The sequence below is a fragment of the Vicugna pacos genome, chromosome 24 (assembly GCF_048564905.1).
Source record: "Vicugna pacos chromosome 24, VicPac4, whole genome shotgun sequence".
Taxonomy (NCBI): domain Eukaryota; kingdom Metazoa; phylum Chordata; class Mammalia; order Artiodactyla; family Camelidae; genus Vicugna; species Vicugna pacos.
Window position 1 is genome coordinate 20,744,166 of NC_133010.1, and position 13,030 is coordinate 20,757,195.

A 13,030-nucleotide genomic window follows, 5' to 3' on the forward strand; every position below is an offset into this window, starting at 1 on the left:
ATAAAAAATATATAAGTAAAGGGGGAAAAAAGGACATAATCAAGGGTATTGACTTTACAATAAGTCTGTTTATGGTGGAGAAAACAGTTTTTCGTATGATTTTCATATCCACAGAAGTCATCACGTTTCTTCACACTAGAATTTCAAAAATCAGAAATAACCTTCTTTTTATTAAGTCTTCAGTGCCTTATAGGAAATGTTCAAGGTTTCTTTATTTTGAAGGCTAGAATTAGACATGATGATCCTGTGTGTATTTGTTTGTTTTGTTTTGTTTCTTCGGTTTATCTCAGAATGTAAAATGTCCTTTTTCTTCTTCTGCTCTGAGATGTGATGTACCCACTTACTTGAAATGGAGACAAAGCCAGGTGTCAGTATTTTAGAATTTGTATAAGGACATGCTTCAGAAATTTAATATCAAAGATAGGTGTATCTTATGCCAAATCATGTGGTTTTTATTTCTTCCAAATTTATGTTGTGTTACCTTCATTTGCCAGCTTCATTTACAACAGAGTAATTCTTTGGTAAAATTGTCAGTTTTTATTTTGTTAGTTTTGTATTGGTGAAACTCATTTTCCCTTTTAAAGCCACAGTTTTCACCAAGTACTGTGTTTCATAGTTTTCTTCTCCCCAAATAACTTTCATTTAGCATTCAGCTAATAATTATTATCTACTTTCTATCAATCATACACTGACAATAAAATAACTTACAATCTAGTATGAAAACCTAGCAGCCACAGATGAGTTATTCATCATTGAATATCTGTGTCTTTGGGCTGCACTGTCTCTGTCTTTTTGATTCTGTTCCTCACCGTGAGCAGTGTTTACCTGTATGTATTCCATACATGTACTTGCCTCTTTAATCTGTTACTCCTCCTTTGTCAGTTGTTAATGTCTCCCTTCTTATTCCTTATCTGATTAGTTCTTTCCACCCTCCTTGTGCTTAATATTGCCATTAAATTATTCTTAATATTTATTAAATTGTTTTGTGTTTTAAACTGTTTTCTTACTACATAAGACATTTTAAATGTATCCCTAAGAAAGCTTTTCTCTTTAAAAAATTTCATTTTTACTTTTGCGTTTTAGATTAATATACAATTAATATTCTCCTGAAAGTGACCTTTGGTAGAAAAGTATTCCCTCTACATTGTGTATAGTATTTTATGAGGAGCAAAATGGAACCAGACAGGGTGGCATAACCAAATAAAGCTAGTAAAGTGATCCTGTATAATGAAGTGTGGTTTTTAAAAACAAAGGTTATTTAGTAAACCCTTTTTATTTTAGCAACTTTAAGGAACAAAGAACAATATAAAGTGCAGTATAAATAGGAGCATTTGTTGACTGCTTTCTCTTTTGTCTGAAGGCAGTACAGAGGAAATGAAGGACAGATGCGGGAGCTACAAGATCAGCTTGAAGCTGAGCAGTATTTCTCGGTGAGAATCATTTTTAACATATAGACTGTTTCAAAACCTGACTTAAAACAAGGTATTTAGATTTTTAATGTGAACTATGATTCTTTTTCAAATGACTATAAAGTGGTTTTCTCCCCTTTTTATGTGCCCATCTCTGCATTTCATTTCTGAATCTGAGTTTGTGGTCTGTTTAGCTGTAAAAAAAAATGACCTTTTTTGTACAGATATTTCCAGAATTGCTGTCAAACTAGAGCTACATGTAAGACTTTGTTAAGGGCTCTGTCTGCCGGGTAGCAAGCTCTGGTGGTTTAGAGTGCTTGTGTTATGTATGGTTCACGTACGCACGCTGCAGCGGCTTGCATGCATACATGTCTGTAGGTGTAACTACATACGTTGTAGGTATAACTGACCTCCAAGAGCTTTTTCTTATTTTTAGCTCCGTGTGCACTTTTTGCATCTGTTGTGCTTTTTCTCTGTAAAAGTCATTTTCGTCTTTGTAGGGGGCCAAGTTATTGTCACTATTACTATTGATGAGCATTTATAGCTAATGCTTTGAGGCTTTGTTGAAGCCTCTGAATTTTTTGTTTCTTTGGTGCCAAGCTTGTGCTCTGCCACGTCAACCTAACATTTATCTAGCTGCTCTTACTATTACAATGGCAGCTGCATTTCCTGTGAGCTTCATGCAGTGTAATTCAATGCATGGAGTTTGAGTTGCATTGGTAAACGTGCCCTAGAAACCAGGTGTAAACAATGTTGGAAATAATGGTTTCCCCAATAAAAAATCTGGGCACATTTAGAGCTCTGCAGGTGTTCATGGGATTAAGAGCTTCATGCTGTACTCCACTCATCTTCTACCTAATAAACATGGTAACTTTCTATTTTTTGTCTATTTCTTCTTGGCTTATTATGCCATCACTGGAATATGTTTTTAAATCTAAAAAAATTCAAGTTGTTGAAAAACCCTATCCGTGAGTGTAGGTTAACCTTAATTATTCAAAGTATGTAGTACTGATTTCTACAAAGTGGTCTGTAATATCATGCACACCTTCTTGATCCTAGGCTTCGACAGAGTAATCATTCAGTGTCTCCATATTTTAGGATAGATGTCAAATGACTTACGGTGGTTCTGACTTACTCCATTGCTTGTGAGAACTGGGTTAGGTATTATTAAAAAGAAAAAAAAAACTAAAAGGGTAGTTTAAAAAAAAGAAATAGACTTCAGAATTGGAGGTTTACTCTCTAACCGCAGTACATAACATAGTGTGGTGGGTTTAATACTTACTCATACCTGTTAAATATTTATTGATGGAGTTGGCAGAAACCTAGTGAATTTTGTAAGAATCCTTGTTCTGTAATAAGTACATGTTATTCATATGTTTATGGATATTTCTTCTACCTCTCTCAGCCATCCACTCCATCAACCAAAAGAGAAGTGGTTTCTCTAACATTATTCACTTTAAGAATAGATCTAACATTTAAATAAGTAGTGCATGCTACATTTCTTTATGTTTTCCCCAAATCAATATAATATGTAATACATTTCTGAGGTGTAATTTCTATATAATAAGTTGTACCCATTTTAAGTGTACAAGTTGGTAAGTTTTGACAAATGTGTATACTATGTGACCACCACCAAAATCAACATAAAAAACATTACCTTCACCATAAAGAAATTCTCTCCTGGTTGTTTGGAGTCAATCTTCCCTACCTACCTCTGTCTGCAGACAGTTGCTGATTTGCTTTGTCCCTTTGGTTATTTTTACCTGCTCTAAAATTTCATATACATGGCAGTACGTATTCTTTAGCGCCTGGTTTCTTTCAAACAGCTTGACAGTTTTTAGATTTATCATGTGTGTGTATCAGTAGTTTATTCCTTTTTATTGTTGAGTAGTATGGATATATCACAACTTAAAAAATTTATCTGTTGACAGATACCTGGAGTTGTTTACAGTGTAGAGTAGAGCATAAAGCTACAATGCAAATTCATGTATAAGACTTTGTATGGATACATATATTTGTGTTTGCCTTGGGTAAATACTTTGGAGTGGAATTGTTGGATCATGTGTTAATTGTTTAACTTTATAAGAAACTACCAGACTTGTTTTCTTAATCCACCATAAATACTTATTTCTTCTTATGGCTTATTTTTCAGACACTTTATAAAACCCAGGTAAAGGAACTTAAGGAAGAAATTGAAGAAAAAAACAGAGAAAATTTAAAGAAGATACAGGAACTACAAAATGAGAAGTATGTCCATTTTACTTTAGAACGAGAATCAGTGCTACAGCAAAGCATTCTTAACTTGAAAAATAGAGAGTAGAGGTACCATTATTCTGATGGCAATGGGATAGCAATCTTATTCAGAATAAATCAGACTAGATTTAGACTAAAATTTGCCTTTACGGTGAGGAAATAATTTGATCTATTAACACTGTAACAGTTGTACAGGAATTCATTAAATTGTGGCAGTAAATTGTTTTCAAGGGTCTCTCAATCTTCAGACATCTACTTGTATATAATAGTTCATGCTGTATTTGCAAGCCATTACTTTCTGTTAGGTAAGGGTAATTAAGGTCTTCTTCTTTGTAATATAATACAAGTTAATTTCCATTGCATATGTGCTTAAGGCCTTAGAAGGAGCTGATCTTACGAAGCTGTTTAAGTGTAACAACTGCTCATAGTTAAATCGTGTCAGAACAGACACTAGTTTTCTTACATCATCTTTTTCTTTTTCTGTATAACCACCTTTGAAACAATTGTTTTTAAAGTTTTAACTTCTATTGTTGAAGCAAACAAATGCATAAAATAGCAAAACATGTACCATTTCATGAATTACATGACAAATTTCATTATAACCACCACCCATAAACAGAACCTTGCTATCTACCTCAGAAGCCCACTGTACCCCACTCCTACTTAGGCATTCTACCCTCTCACCACAAGAGTAATCACTGTCCTGACACTTCTTTGTTGAAGGAACCGAATCATTTTCCTCAGTTATGATTTTGGTGATTCTGTTTCCATAGTTAGTTGAACATTTTCGTCATCCTTCTGTGTTTCTTGCAAATCAGTGGTTAAATCTAGAGTTGCACTGTCCAGAATGGTAGCCACTAGTCACATGAAGCCATTGAAATTTAAACTTTAGTTCATTAAAATAAAATTAAAACTTTAGTTCCTTGGATGTGCTAGCCACATTTTAGGTGCTTAATAGTCATATGTTGTTAGTGTCTACTATATTGGACAGCATAGGTGGAGAACATTTCTGTCATCATAGAGAGTTTTATTTGATACTCCTAATCTGGAGGCTTAAACAGATTCAAATCTGATTTTTAGAGGGAAGAAGACTACCTCATGAATAGCCTTGTAATGTTTGCTTGCCTCTGTTCTTAGCAACCATTTTAGATCCTTAATATATTAGGTGACGTCTAAAGTAGGTACAGAACTACATTTTCTGGTTTTTCTCTGTGACAGTAGTAAACTCCTTGGATAGAGTGTAGTCTGTTGTCTGTCATTTGTGTGGAGTCTGCAGTTTAGTATGCAATCACAGTTTATATACATTCACTGTGAAGGGGGCACCCAGTCTGCTACATACTATAGTGTTTCTTTTGGTTGATATGTTGGCTCCTGTTTGATCTATTTAAGAGAAATGTATCGATCAACACTATTGTGCTTGCCAGTGATAAAATTATTAGTAAGTTATGGTTCTTACCTTCACGTGCTTCAGAATCCAGTCAAGAGACAGATAGAACTAAGGTACGTGGTTATGAAAAGTGCTGTTGGAACACAGTGAAGGAATATATATCTCATCATACCACGTGGGATTCAGAGAACATTCCCCAGGTGGCAACTAAGGAGAGTAAACTTCGCTGGGGAGTGGGATATGGGGAAGAGGCCGATATAGGTAATACTCATTTTTTAAAATTGTCTCACCCCAATAATGTGTGCTTCCTGAGGGCAGGGAGTTTGTTACTACAGTATACCTTACTTCCTAGAATAGTATTTGGCACACAGTAACATGCAAATAAGTATTTGTTGGGTAAGTGAGTGAATTTTTTTTTGTAGTTACAATATATCTTCCTCTTTGGTCTTGAGACAGAAAATTTTATTACTCTCTTAGTAGAAAATAGGTGGAAGTCATTCATTCATTCATTCATTCATTTAGTAAACATTGAAAACTTACTGGGTATAGAGGTTGCAATCAAGATAGCTAATCGAAGACCGGCTCTTTGGAAAGAGCAGGCAAACTGGAGTGATCTGGTCGTGGTCTGAATGTCAGGTCTGAAAAGCTTTACAGTGTAATTCCCAAGGAGCATTCCTAGAATAGTTTATAGTGGTTTGCAAATGTATTTATGAGTCCTCATAATCTCGTTCAGTTTCAGAGCTGGATGAGACCTCAAAAATGATGTAGTTTAAACCTCTCGTTTTATAGATTTGATTAAATTGAGCTCCAGGAAGTGTAGGGAACTTGCCCAGTTCCCTCACCCAATTCATTAGTGATAGAACGGAGATAAGGGCCAAGGTCCCACCTCTTGATTTACAAGCCAGTGACTTTTTCCCTGTGCCGTGCTACCTTTCATTCTAGACCTCAACAAATTCCTTTTCAAAAGTAGTCTTACTTGCTATTGTTTAATTACCTTTTCTTAGTTAAGCAAAATAGCAGGTACAAGATTAAAGAGTCCTTTACTTTTATAGTTTTTCTAAGTGTGAAAGGTTAAATTCATTACTTTTATAGAAAGTTTGTAATAGTTTAAGATTCATTTTAAACAATAAAATATTAATTCTTTTTATCGCTTAAATATAATTGTGTTTTTAAGCAGATGATTAAGTTGGAAGAATGAACTGAATTTGTTTATATCCATTTCTCTTTTGAATCTATTACAGAGAAACTCTTGCTACTCAGTTGGATCTGGCAGAAACAAAAGCTGAGTCTGAGCAGCTGGCTCGAGGGCTTCTGGAAGAACAGTATTTTGAATTGACCCAAGAAAGCAAGAAAGCTGCTTCAAGAAATAGGCAAGAAATTACAGATAAAGATCACACTGTTAGTCGGGTAAGTGTGATATTAGGTAAGTTATGTGATTACAATTTATTTAAACCTAAATAGGTCACATTTTACAGTGTTAGGGTGAGTGTATGTGCATGAGTGTTTACATATACACAGTGGTCAAATTGTGCTCACATATGAAATGGTTTATATAATCCAAAACAATTGTTAATGACCGAAATTATTCAGTATATTGGGGTTTTTCCCTTTCTGGCTGTAGATCTTAATATATTTTATGTGAAGAAATGCTTAGGTTAAATTCATTTGTTTTATTATCTTAATAAATTACAACTGATTTTATGGCCAGAATTCTATAAAATTCAGAGAGACTCTTAGGAGATGAAAAATTCTTTGTGGATATCTATAGATCTATTATAGAAAAAATAGTACTATAAACAGTTACCCATTCCTGAAATTTATACTATGGTCTACAGATTGTGGGGCTAGAAAGGGGAGTTAGATTTTTCTTCTTGCTGTTAAAGCCACCATCAAGTGCTCTGGTGTAGACGAATCTGGGTCAAATCCCGTCTTTGCCTCTAAGAAGTTTCGTGGTCTTTCTTGGCAGTTTGCTTTAACTTCTCCAAGCCTCAGATTCTTTATCTATAAAATAGAAATAATACCTATTCCACAGAATTTTTACAAAGATTAAATGAGACAATAAAAATAGAATGGTGAATAAATACATTACTCAAAGTAATTGTTGGAGGATGGAGGGAATGAAAAGTTCCTGTCAAACTCAGAAGATACCTTGAGACTGAAAAACAAGGCAGGCAGCTCCATATAATCAGTGGATCAGTTTATTATAGGGTAACTTACTCATGGAGTGCATCGGGCAGACAATGTTCCAGAAGCATTCAAAGCTGCACACTCCACACCAAGGGGCCATAGGGATGATTCTGTAGTTAACCTAGGGTATGGGGGTAGGTACTTAGAAACAAGACGGTGCACTCCTAAGTCAAGATTTATGAATGGATAACTAGTCTCATGGGTACCAGCAATACATCAGCAAAGGTTTTCATCATTATTTGGGGACTAACAGAGCCTAGAGGCCACCTGGTGTTAATGATTACTAAATAATATCTATTAACTACAAAGCCCTTGATGACAGAGAAATGATTTTTTTGCACAGTACGGTCCTGAGTAGGGTCAGGGAAAGGACAGGAGGAACTATATGGGCCCAAGACGTCATTGTTTATGCTTATAGCCATACAGTTATCAATCAAACATTTTAAATTGTCATTTTCATCATCATTATTCAGATGAAGAAGCTAACCCAGAAAGACTGTGACATGCTGAGGGTCACTGAACTAGAAAACTAAATGCATATTTCCTAGTTTCTAGTCTTGTTCTCTTTTCATTACATCTTTTGTTCCTTTCCTTCATATATGTATGTATATACACACACAGTGAAATAATTTTTGGAAGCTAACCATTGTTTTATTTAAAATATTTTGAATTACATCCACATATTTTAAACCAGAAATCAAACATTTTTATAGCTAAGCAGTATCTGACCTGTTCTCATCTATAGAAAATGCAAAATGTTTTATAACAGTTATTTCTTTAAATGAGAAACTAGCAAAGGGACGATAAAGCTTAAACCTTTCTGTGCTTTGTTTAGCTAGAGGAAACGAACAGCATGCTAACCAAAGATATTGAATTATTAAGAAAAGAAAATGAAGAGCTAACGGATAAAATGAGGAAGGCAGAGGAAGGTATGTAGAATTGTTTTAAAAAAATCATAATGTTAAATAAAGTTCAGAGGTAAATCTTTAGCTATTCATGTTGTGCACTAGGTTTTTGAAGTAATTTGTTTTCATATGTTAAATAACTTGTGTAGAACTTATTCTTACTGCCCCCTGCCAAAAAAAGGTAAATATGTGAGGTGATGGATGTGTTAATTAACTTGGAGGGATCCTTTCACAGTATATGCATGTATCAATTCATCACATTGTACACGTTAAATATCTTAAATTTTTACTTGTCAATTATACCTCAGTGAAGCTGAAAACAATTAAGTTACTAAAAGTTGCTATGTAGTATATACTAATTTGAATAAAATTACTGTTAATTTGCAAAGCAGAAATTAATTAATGCCATGCAATAACATTTTCTGTAATTTGTTGACAGAATATAAATTGAAGAAGGAGGAGGAGATTAATAATCTTAAGGCTGTCTTTGAAAAGAATATCAATACAGAACGAACCCTTAAAACACAGGTATTCGTGCTCTCAGCCTTTTCCTTGTGTTTGTATTTGAGTGTCATAGTTTCAGAAGTTAATATTTGTTCTTCATGTCCTTTTTCTTAGAACTGAGATGATAAGGTTCAAACTTTTCATTGTAACAAATAATGTAATATTTTTCTTCATTAAATATGGAAGACTTATTCAGGAAATTGGATTTCAGCTAAGAAAGGTAGTTCGTTTAGTCATTTGATTAGTGAGAATGTGTTGTAGGTTGTATAGAAAACCTGTAATTGACAGTCAGAAAACTTAATGAAGAAAAACCACATCCTTGACAAAAGTCAAGAGAGAAGAATGGAGAGTAAGGAAGAAATTTACAGGAGTGCATGTATCATTTTTGCTTTGTATTTAATTATGAAGCTAGGTCAGATTTTTTACACTAAAATGTGGTATCTTGTCATTTTACTAAGTTATCCAGTAGTTTTAACTCTTCATAAGGTACTGTGTAGCTCACTTGGTTTTTTACAGTAAAATAAATACCGTCTACTTAATAATAGCTTCTTGCCACTAATCTACTCTCCCTCTGAGTAATCCTTCAACTAGAGTAATCTTTCAAAAATGCATTTAATATCTGTTGAAAATCCTTCAGTGGAGGTTTTACTTCCCTTTATACCAAAACAGAGATCATGAAGAAAAAGACAGACATTTATTACATGAAAGTTCAAGTCCAAAGGAACATCAATTGAAGGAAAATAAACTAGGAAGAATATTTACATTTATATATAAGTGTAAATTTATATATATTTATATAAAATATATAAATATATAGAATATATAGATAAATAAATATATAAGTATAAAATAAATATAAATAATTATATAAAAATGTAAAGAACATCTGCAGACAGGAAAAAGACAATCCAGTAGAAAAAAGAAAAAGTAAGGGACATTTGAGAGAAAAAGGAACAGTGAAAAATTTTTAAAGTCTCAACCACAATACTAAACCAAGAAATAAACATTAAAACAATTATGAGGTATCTTTTTGACAGTCAAATTGGCAGATTTTTATGAGTTATAATAGGCAGCTTTGAGTATTATAAGCACATGGGGAAAGTCTATGCATATGGAAACAATTTAACAGAATAAAGTATTTGTGCAGTTCTGTGATCCAGTGCCTGCTCATTTAGGAATTTATCCTGTATAAATACTCCCATAAACGCTCAAAAGAATATGTATAAATATAATTGCTACAACATTATTTTTAATAGTGAAAAAAATAACCCAACCACCCATCTATGTGGTATTGATAAATAATGATACATGCATGCAGTAGGATGCAAAGGAATCATTAAAAATTAATGAAGTGGATTTACATGTAATGACATAGAGAAATAGTGTTTACCATGATATGTGATAAAGTATTAAATTTAAAAAGCAAGTTGTGGCACAGATTGTATGGCACAATTCCAACTTTAAATGTGAATATATATATATATATATATATATATATATATATATATATATATATATATATATGTAACCTACTTACACTACACATAAGGAAGAGACTAGAAGGATATGCACCCAGCAGATTGAAAGAAGAGAGAGGGCTTTAGCAGAAGTGATCTTTGAGGAGTGATTTTGCAAGGGCTTTTCACTTTCTTCACGATGTACCTTTGTATTTGATTTCTCTTATAATAAACATGTTAGATTTACTATTAGAGAAAAACCAAATACGTGTTTACGTGTTCAGTGAACTAAGCTTTTGTGCATTGAAACAATTATTCAAGAGCTCTTTATCCTAGATGGGATCTACATGGAAACAATAGTGGTTTGGGCTTTTTCTGTCTTGATGGAAAAATCTGTGATTTTTCTTTTAACTACTGCAGAATGAGTACACCATGACTTAATGTTTTGCGATTTATGTAGCTAATTTCACGTGCTTCTAATAGTTCTGTCTCATTTTGAATGTATTTTTTTCCTTCTGGCAAAAAGGGTTAGCCTCAGCTATGTTTACAACCCTTTTCAAAAGGGCCTCAGTGTGGCCCATCAGGTGCCCTATCCCCCTACTTTCCTAATTGTTTACATGACAAAAATTATCATGGGTTTTTTTTGTCTGTACTGTTTCCTCTAATTGTAATGTGTACCTTGGCTCCTCGCCTTAATACCGTTTCCTCTTTGCTTATCCAACTCCTGTTTGTTTTTTTAAGAAACATGTGGGCACAAAAGCAGGTCCTCGGGGAAACCTTCCCTGCCTTCTCCAGGTCTCTGTCAGGCACTGCGTGCACAGCACCCTGCTTGCCTCTTTCTTCTTACCTGCCATCCCGACCATAATGCTTGCTTGCCTGGCTCCTCCCCCAGACTAAGATGCCTCTGGGGCATAACTGTATTTTCTATCCTTCTGTCTAGTGTTCTATCTACTGTCAGAGTTTTTACATACAGTATTATAAATGCTGAATAACTGTTGAAGAAGTGGATTTTTAAGAGCCTGTCTGTTTCTCGCATTTGAACAATAAGTCAATAATAGTTACTTATGCCACCAAGTTATCATGTCCCAGCCTTCCTTAGGTGCTCCTGCTTTTCACATACACACATGAGAAAAGCCCTGCTTTCAGATTTTAAAGAAAAATTACATTTTTAGTGGAGATTTAATTTGAATGGCTACAATAAGGATACTTATTAATAACATTTTAATATTTTAATAGGCTGTTAACAAGTTGGCAGAAATAATGAATCGGAAAGATTTTAAAATTGATAGAAAGAAAGCTAATACACAGGATTTGAGAAAGAAAGAAAAGGAAAATCGAAAGTTGCAGCTCGAACTCAACCAAGAAAGAGAGAAATTCAACCAGATGGTAGTGAAACATCAGAAGGAACTGAATGACATGCAAGCGGTAAGGTTTGTGTGTATGCGTTTGTAGAATTATTTAAATTGTTACTATTATATATATATATATACATATATGTATATATATATATGTACTATCTATTGATCTTATTTAGATTTTTTAGTATGAAATGCATACTTAGGTTTACGCTCCACAATTTGATTACTATTACTCTCATATGATCCACGATCTTGAAAAACAAGAGAGGTGCTCTGTTGCCTATTAACTATAACTTGAGTAATTTTTACCCATTAGCATCTGCTTGATTAGAGATGTTGCTTTTTGAGAAACAACCAAGGGTTTTGCCTCTTTGATTTCAGACTAAAATTGAAATATGGCTGGTATAATATTGACTATAGTTTAGGTAGAGGAATTGAAGTATTGTAGCTTTTGTGTTTTCTCTAATCAAGGCTCACTTTTCTGAAATCAAAATATCAGACTTAAGTGTTTGATACTTTCTGGCTTAATAGAACAAAATTGAGAGCATAGTCCTTGATCCTAGACAGACTTAGATCCAAGCATTGACTCTATCATTTTTGGTTTTACCATCTGAGAAGCTTTGTATATCTTTTAAACTAGTTCACTTGAAGCCATAAAAGAATTTTCTGTTGTTTTAATAGGTGTTTGGTTTTGGTTTTTGGTTTTTGGTTTTTGATGCTTTGTATCTAAAAAACAAACAAATAAAATCTTGTTTAAAGCAAAGAGAGAAGGAGCTTATCCAAGCAATGTATTACTGAGGGAGAGAACTTGCGTTTTTATAGTTGTATTAAATCTGCGATAGTAAACATTCATGAAATTTACAGTAAATTTTTGGTATTAGCAATTCTGGCTTATTTTGTAGTTCCATTAATTCTTCATTTCTTAATATTGGAAATTTGATCTTTATTCTTCATATAATATATATTTTTAAAATAGCAATTGGTAGAAGAATGCACACATAGGAATGAGCTTCAGATGCAGCTGGCTAGCAAAGAGAGTGATATTGAGCAATTGCGTGCGAAACTTTTGGACCTTTCGGATTCTACAAGTGTTGCTAGTTTTCCTAGTGCTGATGAAACTGATGGAAACCTTCCAGGTAAGAATATTTCTATTACTTCATTCAAGTTTGCTTAAACATCATGGAAATTAATGTAGTTTCTTTCACTTGATTTTCTACCTCTTTGTCATTTTGTCCATGGATTCTTAAGAAGGAATTTATGTTTCTGATAGCCAGGGTCTGATGATATATGTATACTTAGTGCATTTTATATAAGAAAAGCAGTCATAAACAGTCTTAGGCTATTAAAATAGATGAGTGACTCTACCTAAATAGAAACTTGAGGAAGTTTATGAATCAGTATTGAGCAGCCTAACTCCGTGGTGATAGTTGAAGCTGCCGCTACACCTCTCTCTTTAAGGAAAATTGTACGTGTTTTCATGAGTAGTAGCTCTTTAATGTTTTGTGTATTTTTGTGCTAAAACTAAGAACTATTCTTAATAATCAGAACCATAGCAGCTTTATATAGAAGC

At 33.6% G+C, this 13,030-nt stretch overlaps 1 protein-coding gene across 1 annotated transcript in view; it reads left to right on the forward strand.

Moving 5' to 3' along the window:
- Positions 1-13,030, forward strand: part of ROCK1 (Rho associated coiled-coil containing protein kinase 1) — a 108,028-nt gene that overhangs the window by 82,992 nt on the left and 12,006 nt on the right. Inside the window, exons 21-27 of the mRNA XM_006205119.3 lie at positions 1,361-1,430; positions 3,562-3,656; positions 6,291-6,456; positions 8,072-8,165; positions 8,581-8,669; positions 11,339-11,527; positions 12,437-12,596. Of these exons, the coding sequence (XP_006205181.1) occupies positions 1,361-1,430; positions 3,562-3,656; positions 6,291-6,456; positions 8,072-8,165; positions 8,581-8,669; positions 11,339-11,527; positions 12,437-12,596 (863 nt within the window). The remainder of the gene's footprint in view (positions 1-1,360; positions 1,431-3,561; positions 3,657-6,290; positions 6,457-8,071; positions 8,166-8,580; positions 8,670-11,338; positions 11,528-12,436; positions 12,597-13,030) is intronic.